Source organism: Lissotriton vulgaris, chromosome 3_2 (genome assembly GCF_964263255.1).
Source record: "Lissotriton vulgaris chromosome 3_2, aLisVul1.2, whole genome shotgun sequence".
NCBI lineage: Eukaryota > Metazoa > Chordata > Amphibia > Caudata > Salamandridae > Lissotriton > Lissotriton vulgaris.
The window spans coordinates 254987957-255004437 of NC_141690.1; the positions used below are offsets into that span (position 1 = coordinate 254987957).

The following is a 16481-nucleotide window of genomic DNA, read 5'->3' on the forward strand; positions in this document are numbered from 1 at the left end:
ATACTCAAAGGTCCCACGGATTGACGTTATTGAAGCACAGATCCTCACATTGACAGGCTGATGGCTAGGGTCCCCTTCTGGTTAACAAGTAACAGGACGTTCCGTAGAGGGGGACTTTTAGGGAGAGCGCGTTGTGGAGAAACATGGGTGGGTAACAAATGCGCTGGGGTTGTTTTAATATGGTCTTGGTTCCTTTAATTTAAAACAAAAAATATGTTAGTCAAAATGTTTTACATTGTGTGCCACATTTATCAACAAATTATTTATAAAACATAAATCTGGATATTCAAATTGCAATTATTGCCCATTGCTAGCTGCAATTTGCAGAACAAGGTTTTCACAATAACTACTCCAACATAAACATGTATTATAAAAAAAAATACATAATGGTTGATATTTAATATGGTCCTGTATTGCCATCAAGGGGTCTGGTGATATTTGATAGCCATTCTACCTTCAGCCCAATGGTTTACGTCACCAATGGCAATGTTTTATCATATTACATAGACAGATAGTCCCACAATATAGAGAAACACAAGGAGCACCAGTAAGAAGTACACAACAGAAACAAACATCAAGCCTCAGACTTCTCTAAATCTTGTTACCAGGCTTTGCATCCGCTCACATTTCAACAACTCTAAAACAACCAAAATCTACTACCATCTGAATCTGCCTCAACTTCCAAACTGGGGCACTGTGCTTCTTCGCCACCAATAGAGACATGGTCATAAACCAGATGTCAGGTTCAGATCGGTAAGTTATACCGGAATAGATGCAGTAATCAGACTAACCTGGTCAAAACATTTCCAAAAAGTTCCAGAACTGAAAATTCATTACCATGCAGGAATAAACATCTGTGTCTTCACTACACTGCCAGCATGAGTAAGCCATTTAATTTTTACCAGAGTGGATAAAGCATGAGATCCATCATATTTTGAATACATACATGTCTGAGGTCTGTGCCACTTCTAGCTATTGACTTACATAGAGATTCCGACATTATCAAGACGAGATTAATTAGGGTAAATCTTCCATTTCTCTCGAATACATGACACCTCATCTGCAGATGATCTCATCTGCAGATCACCTCATTTGCAGATAATCTCATCTGCAGATCATCTCATGCCATCTCATCTGCAGAGCATCTCATCTGCAAATCATCTCATGACATCTCATCTGCAGATCATCTCATGCCATCTCATCTGCAGAGCATCTCATCTGCAAATCATCACATGACGTCTCATCTGCAAATCATCTCATGACATCCCATCTGCAGATCATCTCATGACATCCCGTCTGCAGATCATCTCATGACATCCCGTCTGCAGATCATCTCATCTACAGATCATCTCATCTAGACCTTCCCATCAGGAAGAAAGTTGCTTACGTATGGGGTTCCTCATTAAACCCCGCATTGTTCAATGTGTACCTGGTCCCTTCGGAAGGGATTATCCAGTCTTTCGACATTAGGGTGGTCTCTTATGCCAATGACATTGAATCTGCTTTCTCAAGTTCCAAAAACTGTTTCTACGCAAGAAACTTTAAAAGAATGTCCAATCAGTAGAACAGACTAGATGAAACAGTCACTTAACATATAAATTTAATAAAACAGACATTTTGCCCCTCAGCAGCACACTAAGTCTGGTCCAATGAATGCTTGCCCACTGGAACTGCCACTCCCTCCTACTTCCATCCACAGCAATTAGTGTGCAAATCTAGAGAAAGACATGTTCTTTGACATACAATGCTCATTAAGGAAGTTTCTTAACTTGATAACGTTATAAGCTCAGAAAACCCTCGTACATACCTGGATTACAGCCAGGCTCGATTAATCTAACTGTCTGTACTTTGGGCTCCACAACTACCTGAGCAATCGTCTGCAGATCATGCAGAACGCGGCAGCCAGCCTATTTATTAAGATACCTGGATATTGCACATATATCATCTTCTTCACCATCATCACTGGCCGCCAGTACAAAAGTGTCTCCTGTTTGGCACATTGGTTCTGGCACACAGGACTTTCTACAGTTCTGGCCCCAAATAACTCACTGACAGGATCCATCACTGGAGTCCACCCACCACTCTGAGGTCATCTTATGCCCATCTGTTTAATATACCCAGATTCAGGCATGCCACGAGGGGAGGTGGTTCTTTCACCTTCCGGTCCTTCAGACCTCCATCATAGCATCAACGAGCCGTATTTTAGGAAATAGTTGAAAACTGTGTTGGGTCAGAACATCTCGGTCATCGACGATCAGTTTTCTTAAGTCGTTGCTTTGAAACAGCGACACTCATTACATCTAACATCAGCCCAGAAGAGAATTTCTCGAAGTTGTTCTATTGGCTGATAAGTGTATAATGCTCCGCCACCAAAGGATCGCCCCCATTGAAATGCAAGATGTACATAGTGTTCAGGAAAAGCGACTGGCAAAGACTACTGAGTGAGCATAGAAACCATCCGGAAAAGAAGGATTGAGACACTAAAAGCAAAACATTGGTCATGATAAACGCACTCTTGAAGCATCAATTCAATACATATCATTTTAAAGAAGAATATTAGTAGTGCGTGTACATTAGTGTTTAGGGATTTAAGGTGTTTTATGCTTCTTGGGTTGCTTTGCTTGGGCTAAACTGACTTTCCAATATGGCTACCTTCTTTTGGTTTCTTTTCCAGTTTTAAGCTGCGGGCTGCATGTCAGTCACCTTCAGCTATTGCTTTGTTTTCCCAAAGGGAGTTCTCTGCCTAATGTAGTCACAAGAAATAAGTTCTAAGCCAATATCAGCTCTGTACACATAAAACTACGGAAGTGATTCTAACAAGCATTGGTAAAGGCAGTTGGACTGGTATATGGAAGGAAAACATAGGCACACATGAGTTTCTGTGCAATATCTAGGCAACCTGCCTCATTCTGTGCCATTCCCTGTGCTTGTAGACTGATGTTTGATTCCCCAAGGTTGCACTGCTCGTAGGCAGAAAGCAGCAAAGCACAGACATAGGAGCCACAGAAAACAGCAGGTTGCAGAGTTCCAACTAGTCTGAACATGGCACATACCAGTGTTTGTAAGCACCTGCACATTAAGGTCAAGCCCACTTGCTTTTCCACATATTGTTTTTTTTCCCTGAGTAACTATGCGCACTACCAGGCCAAACACACTTTCGTGGGACTGTCGAAGTAGCAAGTGCATATTTATGAAAGAAATACATGTCAACATTTTACAAGCTGATAAAAGACAATGTTAATGCACAAGCCTCAGAAGTCACATTACAGCGCTGAGCACAATATAAGAAGTAAGTAAAATGTGGACTGGTGACAGAATCCAGCGAGTGGTATGCAGGAGCCTATGAGCAGTGGTATTTCAATGATGAGCCAAAGTCAGGACGCGTCAATAAATAATTTGTATTTGCTTATTGCTCACATACAAACATGGAAGACAAGAAAGCTTCTGATCCCAATGTCCACCCGACTTTCCCTTTTTAAGTTTTTCTCCCTTTAAAGTGCCATTCATAGAGTTCTAAAACATGTAATTCAGAAATGTGATACAAAATGAAAGTTTAAAAAAGAACAGTAGATTAAAAAAAACTGTCCCATGTGTAAGTCTGCAGGTTGATGCCTCAGAAGAGTATAATGATGCTCCATGGGAACATTATTAATGCCTATGTAAGAGCGAGACAGACGACAAATTGGGAAAGGGTTTGGCCAAGCAGTGGGTGACTTGTCAGCTCATCCAACAAACTAAGTGGTGAGAGTTTCAAGGAGCCAAGACTAACTATACGAAAAATCCCCCTTTGGGTACAAGGATGTCCAGTCCAATGCACATGCTGGTAAGGCAGATTCTATGTCGAAGGTGAGATGTATTGACCATCCTTAACAAAACCATTAATTCATGAAAACATCAATACTGATGTGAACATTAACACTGGAGTACAAAAATTATCCTGCACCACCTGAATCTGTAGAAGGTATAGTGAAATCAACCTTCAAAAACAAACATCTTTGCATTTAGTCAATGCAAAACAAAACACAAAAAACAGACGATTATACAAATAAACAGTAGGAAGCAATGTAAACAGACAATTTGAAAGAGTATTAGTGGCTATTGCATGGGTAGAGTTAAGCCCTCTAAACTCTGCAAAATGCACAGATATATATGGCTTAGTAGCAATAAAAACGACATTGTAAATAACATGTATGAATGACGCTTACATTTTCTACATACAAAGCATTCATGTAACATAAGAATAAGAGCCTCGGAAGAGAAACTCGGCAACACTGAACAACAATCATCTTGGAGGTGTGTCAACTTCACTGCGGAAGCAACACTTAGTCATTAAATCACACATAAGTACTCGGGAGGGCTGTTACATCAAACGTGAATGTACTTACATCAGGAATTTTTTCTTTGCATCAGTTTTCTAAAATGTTTACTTCACAGGTAAGTATTTTATATGTATGTGTTTTTATAGAACAGTAGCAGTTGCCACAGTGAAGTTATAGATCAGTCACACTTTCAACTGAAAAGGCATTTTTGATTTGCCCATATTTTTTTTTAACTGAACTGCTTTGCATGGAACTTGCCAATCTAACCCAGTCAACTAGGCTTTGGCATGGCAAGTTTTGTCCAGACCCTCTTCTCCCACCCCCCGAAAGAAATGTACCATTTAGCTCCCAAAAGAAATTTTCATGAAAGATAGACCAAAAAAAAAAAAAGAAAAGCACAAACTGTTCAAAAGAATTTCATAAACTTGTCATGAATGTAGAACTTTATCCAGAAAGGCTGTTTTATTTGTTGAACAATCATTCAGTAAGGATTGTTGTGTGTGTTTTAAAAAAAGGCCCCAGGCAGAGTTTAAGGTATTAACACTTTTGTTAATTTGCTTACAGTACTAACATTTGGCAGATAGTATGTTAATTTGGCTATTGGCATTTAGAGTGTGTATCTATAGAGTGCATTAATGGGAGGGCAACAAAATGTACATTTGTTAATACATTTAGTAGTGTGTGTTGAATTGGAACTAAATTTGGCAGAAGCTAGGAAGGAATTGTTTCCATTGGTATATGAAGTGTTGTGCCAACCTATAAAGGGGGAGGGGCATAGTTAAAAATGGGAGGATCAATAAAATGTTCCTATGCTTAAAACTTTGGAGCGGTTTTATCAATTTGAGGCAAGTAGTTTGCAAGTGGTACCCAGAACAGAAGCACGCCGAACTCAACGCCCTACTGAAGAAACCATCAGCGGACCCCACCGAACTCAAAAAACTACCGCCCCATCTCGCTCCTCCCGTTTCCGGCCAAAGTCATCGAGAAGACCGTCAACAAACAGCTGGCCGCCTTCCTCGAAACTAATGGATCCCTCGACCTCTCACAGTCTGGCTTCCGGGCCAACCACAGCACCGAGACCGCCCTCATCTGAGCCACCGATGACATCCGAGCCCTGCTCGACAATGGAGAAACAGCGGCCCTCATCCTCCTGGACCTCTCCGCCGCGTTCGACACTGTCTGCCACCGCACCCTAGTGCAGCGCCTCAGCAACGCCGGAATCCAGGAGAAGGCACTGGAGTGGATCATCTCCTTCCTCGCCGGAAGGACACAGAGAGTCCGCCTTCCCCCGTTCAGATCAGAAGCCACCGAAGTCGTCTGCGGCGTACCACAGGGATCATCGCTCAGCCCCACACTCTTCAACGTCTACATGAGCCCCCTCGCAGCCATCGCACGCCAACACAACCTCAACATCATCTCCTACGCCGACGACACTCAGCTGATCCTCTCCCTCACCAACGACCCCGCCACCGCCAGAGCCAACCTACACGAAGGGATGACAGACGTAGCCGAGTGGATGATGACCAGCCGCCTGAAACTGAACTCAGACAAGACGGAAGTTCTCATCCTGGGACCCTCACCCTCCGCCTGGGACGACTCCTGGTGGCCCCCGCCCTGGGCAGAGCACCCAAACCGACAGGCAACGCACGCAACCTGGGCTTCATCCTGGACTACTCCCTCTCCATGACCAGACAAGTCAACGCCGTCTCCTCGTCCTGCTTCAATATCCTGCGCATGCTACATAAGATCTTCCGGTGGATCCCCACCGAGACCAGGAAGACGGTCACCCAGGGCCTCGTCACCAGCCGACTGGACTACAGCAACGTCCTCTACGCCGGAACCACCGCCAAGCTCCAGAAGAGACTCCAGCGGATCCAGAACGACTCAGCAAGACTCATCCTCGACATCCCCCGACACAGCCACATCTCCGGACACCTGAGAGACCTGCACTGACTCCCGGTCAACAAGAGAATCACCTTCCGTCTCCTCACCCACGCACACAATGCCCTACACAACCAAGGCCCAAGATACCTCAACAGCCGCCTCAACTTCTACACTCCTACCCGCCAGCTTCGATCGACCAGCCACGCCCTCGCCGCCGTTCCCCACATCCGAAGAGCCACAACAGGAGGAAGGTCCTTCTCCTACCTGGCCGCCAAGACTTGGAACTCCCTCCCGATCCACCTCTGCCTGACCCAAGACCATCTCTCCTTCAGGAAGCAGCTCAAGACCTAGCTGTTCGAGCAGTAGCGGACCCCCCCCCCCCCCCCCCCAAGCGCCTTGAGACCCTTCGGGTGAGTAGCGCGCTTTATAAATGTTTTTGATTGATTGATTGATTGATTAAGTTTGATGGAGAACAAGGGTATTGGCAACATTAAAGGGATTGGGGGTGGCGGGTCAAATTATTTTTAGATGTAATCCATTTTTTTTTGCAGAGTTTAATGGATCTACACGACATTAGGCAGAGACTTGCCATGTTGAACCTACTTTTAGCACGTTTAATTTCACGCAGATCCACCTAGGTGGGAAATGGGGAAGTGTTAACTTGCTTATAATATTGGCACTGTTTGATGTACTTGCACAAAATCTAAACGAAGCTTGGAAGGTTTTGTTTTTGATTGGTATGTTACGTTTTGAGAGGAAAGTTAATTGCTTATAACTTTAACACTGTTTGATGAATCTGTATCAAATGAGGAAGGCAGTCAGCAAGTAGCACCAAGTGCAGGTATTTAAGGTTTTATGCAAATTCAATTGGGGAAGGGGGGTAATAGGGGGGGAGTTAGTGAGATGGAAAGTATTTTTGATTTACTATTAACGTTGCTAAATTTCGTTTAGATCCATTTAATTGATCCAAAGTTATTAGTAAATGTAGGAAGCTGGCTCTTTATGGGATATCCCAAAAAGAGTTATATTGTGCAAAGTACAGCTATTTCCTTTAGCACTCCCAAGGTGCTTTTATAGCGGGAAGTGTTATCAAGCAGCCTTAGGCTTATCAGAGGGGAGTGTTAGACACTCACAAATAGACAAAGTAGCCAATAAATGACACATACAACTCAATAAGGAGATCCACACCAATTTATAAAAATAACTTGCATCTTTATATATATTTTTAGGCACCAGCTCAGGTAAGTACTTTTTGCAAGTCCTTTTGCAAGGATGGCTAGTGTATCAGGCTTGAAGGATTTTTAGGCCTCAGGTATGGGTTGCATTTAGGGGGTAGAGATGAGTTTTAGGATTTCAGAATGAACACCATCCACTCCGGATCTCCGTCAGACCCATGCCCACACCACATCTTCAACAAAGCCAGCACCGCCATCGCACCCAATCTGCGGAAAGCCATTAACATCTCCTTCAAGACAGCAACCTTCCCGGAGAGCTGGAAGCATGCCGAGATCAACGCCTTGCTCAAGAAATCCAAGTGGACCCTAAGGACCTCAAGAACTTCCGGCACATCTTCCTGCTCCCATACCCGGCGAAGATCATTAAGAAGACAGTCAACAAACAACTGACAACTGACAACCTCGAGGAGAACAGCATCCTGGACCCGTCCCAGTCCGGATTCCGCAGCGACCACAGTACCAAGACTGCCCTCATCGCCGCCACCAATGACATCTGGACCCACCGCAGCCCTCATCCTCCTGGACCAGTCAGCCGCCTTAGACACGGTCTGCCACCGCACACTACGAACACGCCTCCACAACGCCGGGATCCAAGAGAAGGCCCTGGACTGGACCACCGCCTTCCTCTTCGGCAGAACACAGAGTGGCCCCTAAGCCACAGAGATCTGTGGCGTACCCCAGGGCACATCCCTCAGCCCAACGCTGTTCAACATCTACATGGCACCGCTCACCCACGTTGCCCGACTGCACAACCTCAACATCATCTCCTACGCCGATGACACCCAGCTGATCCTCTCCCTCACCAAGGACCCCCACACAGCCAAAACCAACCTCCACGAAGGAATGAAGGCAGTCGCCGAATGGTGAGGAACAGCTGACTGAAGTTGAACTCTGACAAGACTGAGGTCCTCATCCTCGGATCCTCCCATTTGGCCTGGAACGACTCCTGGTGGCCAACCGCACTAAGAACAGCTCCAACACCCACCACGCATGCAACCTAGGGGTCATCCTCAACTCCACCCTCTCCATGACAAAGCAGGTCAATGCCGTCTCTTCCTCCTGCTTCAACACCCTCTGCATGCTCTGCAAGATCTACAAGTAGATCCCCATCGAAACGAGAAAAACGGTCACCCAGGCCCTCGTTAGCAGCAGGTTGGACTACGGAAATGCTGTCTACGCAGGAGCCTCGTCCAAACTCCTGAAACGGCTTCAATGCATCCAGAACGCCTATGCACGCCTGATACTCAACATCCCTTGCCACAGCCACATTACACCCCACCTGAGAGACCTGCACTGGCTCCCCGTCAATAAGAGAATAACCTTCAAGCGCCTCACTCACACACACAAGGCACTCCACACACCGGACCCGCGTACCTCAACAGCCGATTCAGCTTCTACACCCCCACCCGCCAGCTCCCCTCTACCGACCTCGCCCTTGCCATAGTCCCCCGCATCTGAAGAGCGAGCTCCGGTGGCAGATCAATCTCCCACCTCACCGCCAAGACCTCGAACACCCTCCCCATCCACCTATGGCAGACCCCAGACCTGCTGACCTTCAGAAGACTCCTCAAGGCCTGGCTTTTCGAGCAGTAGCAGCATCCCCCACCCCAGCGCCTTGAGCCCTGTAAGTAGTGCGCTTTACAAGTGCTATGTTTGATTGATTGGTTGATTGAATGAGTAGTATATAAGAATAGTGAGGGTTGTTAAGGGTTCAGGGATGGGTTGTAAATAAGAGCAGTAATGTGCCTTTTCGGCCTAAGTGATGGGCAGAGGGTACAAAATATTAATTATTTTTTGGGGTTCAGGGAAATGTTGTGTTTGGGCTAGTAAAACGTTTTAGGCCTCGGGCATGGGTAGGGAGGGGTTAAATTAAGGAACATTTTGGATTCAGGGACGTAGGGTTGTTCACACTAACATGTAAGGGTTGTGTGGGAAGTAATATGTGTTGGTGTTTTAAAATTTTGTTTCAAATAGTAAAATTAAATTTTTTAAATGTAATTAGATGTATAAACAACATTTGAAATCTATTAACATTAAGTTACATTTAAATTATTAGTGAGCAGTTTCATATGTAAATGTACATAAATATACAAGGGTTTAAATATACAAGTGTAAATAAGGGTACATATAGATTAAAAATGTATATTGTGAATAAATTAAATAAGGGTTAAAAGTAATACTTGCCTATGAAGTAAAGGACTGCAGATGTAAAGCCATGCAATGTAAAGGTTGCCCCTGATGTAATGACACGCAATATTAAGCCACTCCGAGTGTAAAAGCTGCAATGTAATGACTCCTGATGTAATCAACTGAGTAGTTGAAACGGAAATTCAATCTTTGACATCATTCGCTGAAGTAAAATCAGAACATGAATGAGATAAACACATTGAGAGATTTATGCGTATTTAGTGTTGGGCGGATGCAATATCCTAATGCACTTATAATAATGTAGCCAGAGTATGCTTTACGTTTGTGACTCCTAAGTGCACAAACTTCAGGTTTTTTTGGTCCTTTCCTTTAGAAATGTTATTGAAGCCATAATTATTGAAACTAAATTGATTTCCTGAGATATCAGAAGAATGGACAAATGGTAATAGAGGGAGTGAAACTTTGTTATTCCAATATCACCAGCTGATGAAATGATTCACAGTTCAAAGTGCAAACAGTGCTATATACAAAAGTACCAGTAAGAAAGAAGAGATTCACTGCATGTGTGCACCACACCAGAGCAGCATTCCATTCCACTCGATATGTAATACTCCATCGCACCCAGATAATTTAAACCTTCTAAACAGACAGTATGATGTTATTCTAATCTAGTATTGGAAAAAAACAGTGTATTCTTCATATGGGAGAGACCACAAGGTTGGGAGGGATAAGTCCTTAAGAGATCTATAGACAGCACAGAGGGTGGAGCCTTCATTAGATCTTTCTCTAATCAACAAAGATTAAAAGGATTTAGCAGAATGTGATCAATATGTGACAAGTAAGTCATATGGCATAGTCAGTGCCCTTATACACAAGGGTCTATGTTGCCACTGCATGAATCCCTGAATTCACAGCTTAAAATGCCTGCTGCAGACTAAAATTGGGAAGCACTACTAAAGAAGGACATATCTGGGATTCACAGCAACATTTATGAACCCAATTAAATCCAGAGGTAAACTTTTCCAGTGGCCTCTGCTCCTCAGTCACCCTTTGCATGTTGTCAGAGGTTGTTCCATTATGTTTTCGCAATGTTTCATAACTGCACGATTGATTGTCTTTAGACGATTTCTTCACATCTGTAAAACAACAAACATAATTCTGGATATCAAATCAAGGAGCTGACTGTTCTTGTGCATCAAATATAAGAAATGAACCCACACAAACAGTTGATCTGTAAAGAGGCTTATAATGCACACACTGAACTGTGCTTCTAACTGAGGCTCAAAGATGCATTAACTCACCACAAACTCCCCACAGTAAGACCCCACAAAATCTGTATAAACGGGAATCGGCTATCAACCTCAAAGTTGTGGTAAGCTACACCAACTGAAATAGATTCTTTAAAGCAGAAAGAGGGTAAGATACCAATTTGGACTATCAGAAATTGAAAAATCAGTTTCAGATCCATGTTAACACAGCAGTTTAAAAAACATTCATTAAAATTGGGAGCAGCCATAGACTAGATGCAGCCAGGCTACCATACTCTAGCCAATGAGGTGACAGCATGCAGTCTACCTTTCTTTCAAGGACTATGCTACAGAAAACACCAAGTCCGACTAACAGAAATTTTGATTTGTTCCAAAAAAAGAGCTTTAGCCATCTCTTAAATGTTCAAGAAATGGAATACTCTTTCCATCGAAGTGGCAGGTTGTGGAGAGAAGCAAATGCAAAGAAAGTTGGTAATGGAAAAAAATGTTTGCGATGAAATTGAGAACTTTGTGGATGAATCTAGGAAATGTGAAGATAAACTTTCTTTTGACAAAGCAGAAGTATGGTTATTTCCAAGTAGGTGCATGCAATTCACTCAAACTCCTTGTTGATTTGGTGGCTAATACAGGGGTCTTCCATGAAAGAGGAGTGTACTTTGAACTGGTTCAAAAGGAGGCCAACTTAGTGCCGCCTAGGCTTTAGTCAGCTGCCAAGATGGGAGATATCTTTTTTTTAACTGTAGGAATACACCCTCCATAAAGTCCATATGCAGCCTTGATGAGAACTAAGAAGGTTTATCCAGTTTAATGGATGTATTTGGAAATTGTTGCCAAGTCACTATTATAGAAGCATATGTAAGGCTCAATTTTTTCAATTTCAAAGCTATGGTAAAAAGCTGATGTGGCGTCAACAAAGCGGTGTCCCTTAATTGTAGATAGGGATCACAGACAGGAGGAGTAGGTCTCTTTTTCCAGAATCTAAAAGAATTAACGTACGAGTGAACATGTTTAACAATTCCATGTATCAAGGTTGTCACAGCCATACAGGACCCATTATGTTTCGTGTGCAATGTTCTCTCTTGATTTTACACAGTACTTTGGGCACAAAGGAATCATTAGGAAGGGGTACAGGAACTTCTCAATCCAGTAATCTCTTTCGACTTTCCTTCTGCGGTTGTTGATGTCATGTTGGCAGAGAGGCGCTCCCCCTACAAAACTGGTGTACGCCAGTCGATGGGATACATTTGTGGCATGGTGCAGCACCAGACACACTTGACCCGTTAGAAGCCAAGTTGTCTTAAGTCTTGTTGTTTTTGTCTCTGGTCCAGCAAGGCCACTACTGCATTTTTGTGGTTACCGTATCAGACTTCTCTATATAAGAACACCCTTCATGATGTTATAGTGGGAATACAATGTTTTATGTGCACCCCTTTGGAGCCTATATGCAATTGCCCATTAAGGCCATCATTGAAAACTGTCTCATCACCATGACAACAGCTAGGCATGTAAGCGTGCTGCAGGCTCATTCGGTCAACCCACCATATACAACATTTTTTCCACATAAGTTAGTGTGGAGGACCCTATGTCCTTTCTGCCAAAAGTAGTCACTCCATTATACGTTAGGCACACATCGCCCTTCAGACATTCTTTGCCCCACCTAACTCCTCCATTGAGGAAGCAGGACTATCGTTTGGACGCTAACATGGCACTAAGCTTTTATATTGATTGCACCAAAGAACATTGGGTGGATGATCGGCTCACTGTGGGTTTCTGCAGGGCAAAAAAAAAGTGCAAAGCAGTGAAAAAGTAGACCATTTCCAGATGAATTGTTAACTGTATAAAGATCTGCTACGTACTAGTGAAGAAGGCTTCATAAGGCTTACGGGATCACCCACCACCGCTAAGGCTGCGAATACTGCGCTAGCACACAAAGTACCTTTCCTAGACATTTGTGAGCCCGATACGTGGGTGTCGACACATATCTTCATGAAGGCCTACTGTCACTATTGTCAGGTCCGTCAAGAAGGATATTTTGCCCGATCGCTCCTGTGGTCCTTTTTGGTCTGAGCCACTTCACAGACCCACCACCTGGATAAGTACTGGTGTGGTATCCATTTACAAGGTAAATAATCTTCTCTTAGAAGTATCTATCAGATGAACAAGTTACTTACCTTCGGTAATGCTTTTTTTAATAGATTCATCATCTAACTGCAGACTGCTCACCAACCATCCCTCGTCCCCATTCTGTAACAAAGGAAAAAAGGGTCTAGAGCCTTCCAGAAAAGGATATAACTTTGTTAAAGATTGAGAACTTCACAAGAGCCGGAGGAGTCAGTGTGAGCTTGTAAGAGACACATACGCAGATTTTTAAGATGACCCTGAGAAAGGTGGCATCAGTAGATTTGTGTCTGCTTTTGTGCTGGGTTTGAGGCCTAGGCTCATTAATCACATTCAGCAGAATGAATGGTGTTGGCAGACAAAGAGCATGGATGAGATCTTGGAGCCATCAGAATATTGTAGTGTTTATTTTGATGCAAAGCAGAAGTAGCTCAAGGAGAAGCTGATGATTGCCCACACTAAGCCATTTGAGAGAGAGACCAGACCAAATTAATTCAAATATAAACTTTTTTCAGCCTGGAATGAATCAAATTAAAGGTGTGTAAATGAGAAATAGAGTGATGCGGATGCAAGGTAGTGGAAGAGGGATGATAAACAATGAGGACATGAATGTTGAAATGATGAAGAACACCACTGCTTGTCACTTATGTGTGGGAAGTTCAAGCACTGGAAGAGGGAGTGTAGTCAAAATCTAAATAGGATTCAATGGGAGGTTGTTTGACAGATTAGAAGAAATGGGATTGTCCAGAATATGCAAAATTCTGAGTAGAATGTGCAGAGTCAGAAATCATTCTGAATGTCGATGCCTTCAACCCCGCTGGTGGAGCCAAACACGATAAACTAAATGCTCTATAGTGCAGCGTATCAATATAATCCATTGTTACTGAATGATGAGTTGGCTGGGACCAGTTCACAATGACGCTGCCGGAGGGAGAGGAAGGTTGTGTATTTGGAGCAGTCCTGGCGGTAGACCAAAGAGGCCCAAATGTAGGCAGAGAAGTCGATGGCTTTCCAGTTTTGTTTTTGAATCATACAAGGGCTACCCGTTCTACAGTTCATTCTGTGGGAGTCCTAAACCTACTCCTTTCAGGAAGAGAAATCTAATTCATAGAGATTAGCAATAAAACTATTAACCAGGTACCAACAGATGTCCCAGGTGAAACTGGTCAGATGGAAATCAAGCACCCATTATTTTCACGGGATTCCAGTCCTGTGAACTTTTTGCAAGGGGACTTTCTCTGCAAAATGAATTTTGTGATAAGATGAGAATTTGGTGTTTAAATTAAACATTTATTTCCAACCATGACAAAAGAATGCCTGCCTCTGGATTTGCAACATAATGTCAAAGATGAGGTGGGAGATATTTCTGGAAAAGAAATTGGACTGATCAAAAGAGCAGAGCCAGTTAAAATAGAAGTCAAACCAGATGCAATATTCCTTAGAACTAGACCGTGCAAGCGCAGAAAAAAATTAAATGGATTGAGCAGGTAATCTTCCGGGAAATACTTGATAACGAGAAATAAAAAGAAGAATGGCAAATGAAGAATCGTGCAAAATCTCCGAAAGATTAATAAGGTTGTGATTCCATGTTTTCCAGTGGTACAGAATCCAAGACTCGTTTTGTTAAAAATGCTTTATGATGCACAATGGTATACAGTCAACCATTTATGCCAAGCGCTCTTCTCAATTTCTATGCACGAGGAATCTCAATATTTCTCTTTGCGTTTTAAATTCTGAATACAGTTATCGTGTGTTGTAGAATCAATGGTATACTTAAAGCCCTTTGATTGTTAGCCGAATTCTGTAGGCCTAGAAAGTTTGAAGCTTCCCTGCAATTCAGTAATACTGCAGTACATAGATGACCTTCAGGTCTCATCCAAGACAAAGGAAGACTGCAGGCTTGATACAGTAGCCATAAAGAATTATCTGGCTGTGAAAGGACATAAGGTTTCTTCAACTAAAATGTAGTACCGTAAGAAAGACGTGATTTGTCTTGGACACCACTCTGAATATGTGAGGAAAGTCTAAAAAGAATGAGTTTCTGCAACTTTGAAAATGAGCCAGGTGACCATCCGGAAGGAGGTTCTGATGTTTCTTGGATTTGTTGGCTATTGTAGTCAGTGGATTCCACACGTTACCTTGATTGCAAAACCTTTAGTAAGGTTGACATGTGGGGTCATTCAAGATCTCGTACAATTTGACAAGAACGTTCTGATGCATTTGAAGAGCTGAAAGAGTCTGCATGTGCCCACACTCCGGATGCTTTATTACAGTTTAACATTTTATCTATACAGTCATGAAAAAGGCGGATGTGTACTTTAGATTCTGACTCGAAGGCATGGTGATTTAATGTGCTTTGTAAGCCGTATTGGATCCAGTTGTAGTAAGTCTTCCAGGTTGTTTGAGATCGGTTGCCGCTGTTTGTACTACCACTGAACAGAGTGAAGGAATTGTGATGGGTCACACTTTAATTGTTTGTGTTTCACACTCAGTAGGGATCTTGTTGACAAGAACGAGAACTCAGCATGTTACCAGTAGGAGGTTGACACATGAGCAAGTGATACTTGCAGCTGAAACATGACGATCAAGAGGTGTAGTACTTTGAATCCAGAAACACTGCTTCCTATTTCAGACAAGATTTGAGAGGGCAGGAAACTTGATGCTGAAATTTAACCTGAACTGGATTGACTGAAGGTGACCGAATTGTGCAGAAAACCTCTGGAAATGGCTGATCTGACAATATTTGTTGATGGTTCCAGTTTGCGAGACCAATATGCAACACTGAGAGCACCCTATGCAGTATGTACCGTTTCAGAGACATCAGAAGCATCTTCTCTGCAAATGTAACTTTAGTACAAGTGGAAGAGTTGGTTGGATGGACAAAAGCTTGTTCCTGGTTGGAAAATGTCAATGTAATGATTCACACACCAGTCTGTATGGTTTTGGAGTTTGATTTAAACACCAGTCAGTATTGTTTTGGAGTTGTGTAATATTTTGGCCAACTCTGGACCAAAAGGGCTTTTAAGACCTTCTATGGGGCCCAGTAAAGAGTGGTGCTTACATACTGGATTTTTGAAAGCTTTACAGAAGCCAAAGGAGATTGCAGTGGTCAAGAGTGTTGTCCATACACCTGGTAAAGATCTAGTAACACTTGGAAACAAGTACACAAAGCAGGTGGTAAAGTACTGTGCATTACAAGAGGAGACGGTTGTGGAGTAAAATGAGGATAATGACTCAGGAATAAGTACAGTACAAAATGCAGATAACTTTTTATTTATTAATTGAGTGAGCTGAGGGGGCCACAAAATTCACCAGATGCGGAGAAAAAGATCAGAGAAATTGGTTTACAAGAAAAACAGGATTTGTATGTAAATGCTAAAAATAAATGTGTCCTTCCAGATTCGATGCTCTACCCAATATGTAAATACCTGCATGGTAAGTCACATGCAGTAAGAGATTGTTGTTGAAGGAGTGAATTCCGCGGTTTGGGTTACTCATTTCTATATGCA

General features: G+C 42.9%; 1 protein-coding gene across 1 annotated transcript in view; it reads right to left on the reverse strand.

Moving 5' to 3' along the window:
* Positions 1 to 3378: 3378 nt before the first annotated feature.
* The window catches only part of LOC147725615 (uncharacterized), a 152909-nt gene continuing 139806 nt past the window's right edge, over positions 3379 to 16481 (reverse strand). Inside the window, exon 7 of the mRNA XM_086964470.1 lies at positions 3379 to 10722. Within this exon, the coding sequence (XP_086820596.1) occupies positions 10704 to 10722 (19 nt within the window). The 3' untranslated portion in view covers positions 3379 to 10703. The remainder of the gene's footprint in view (positions 10723 to 16481) is intronic.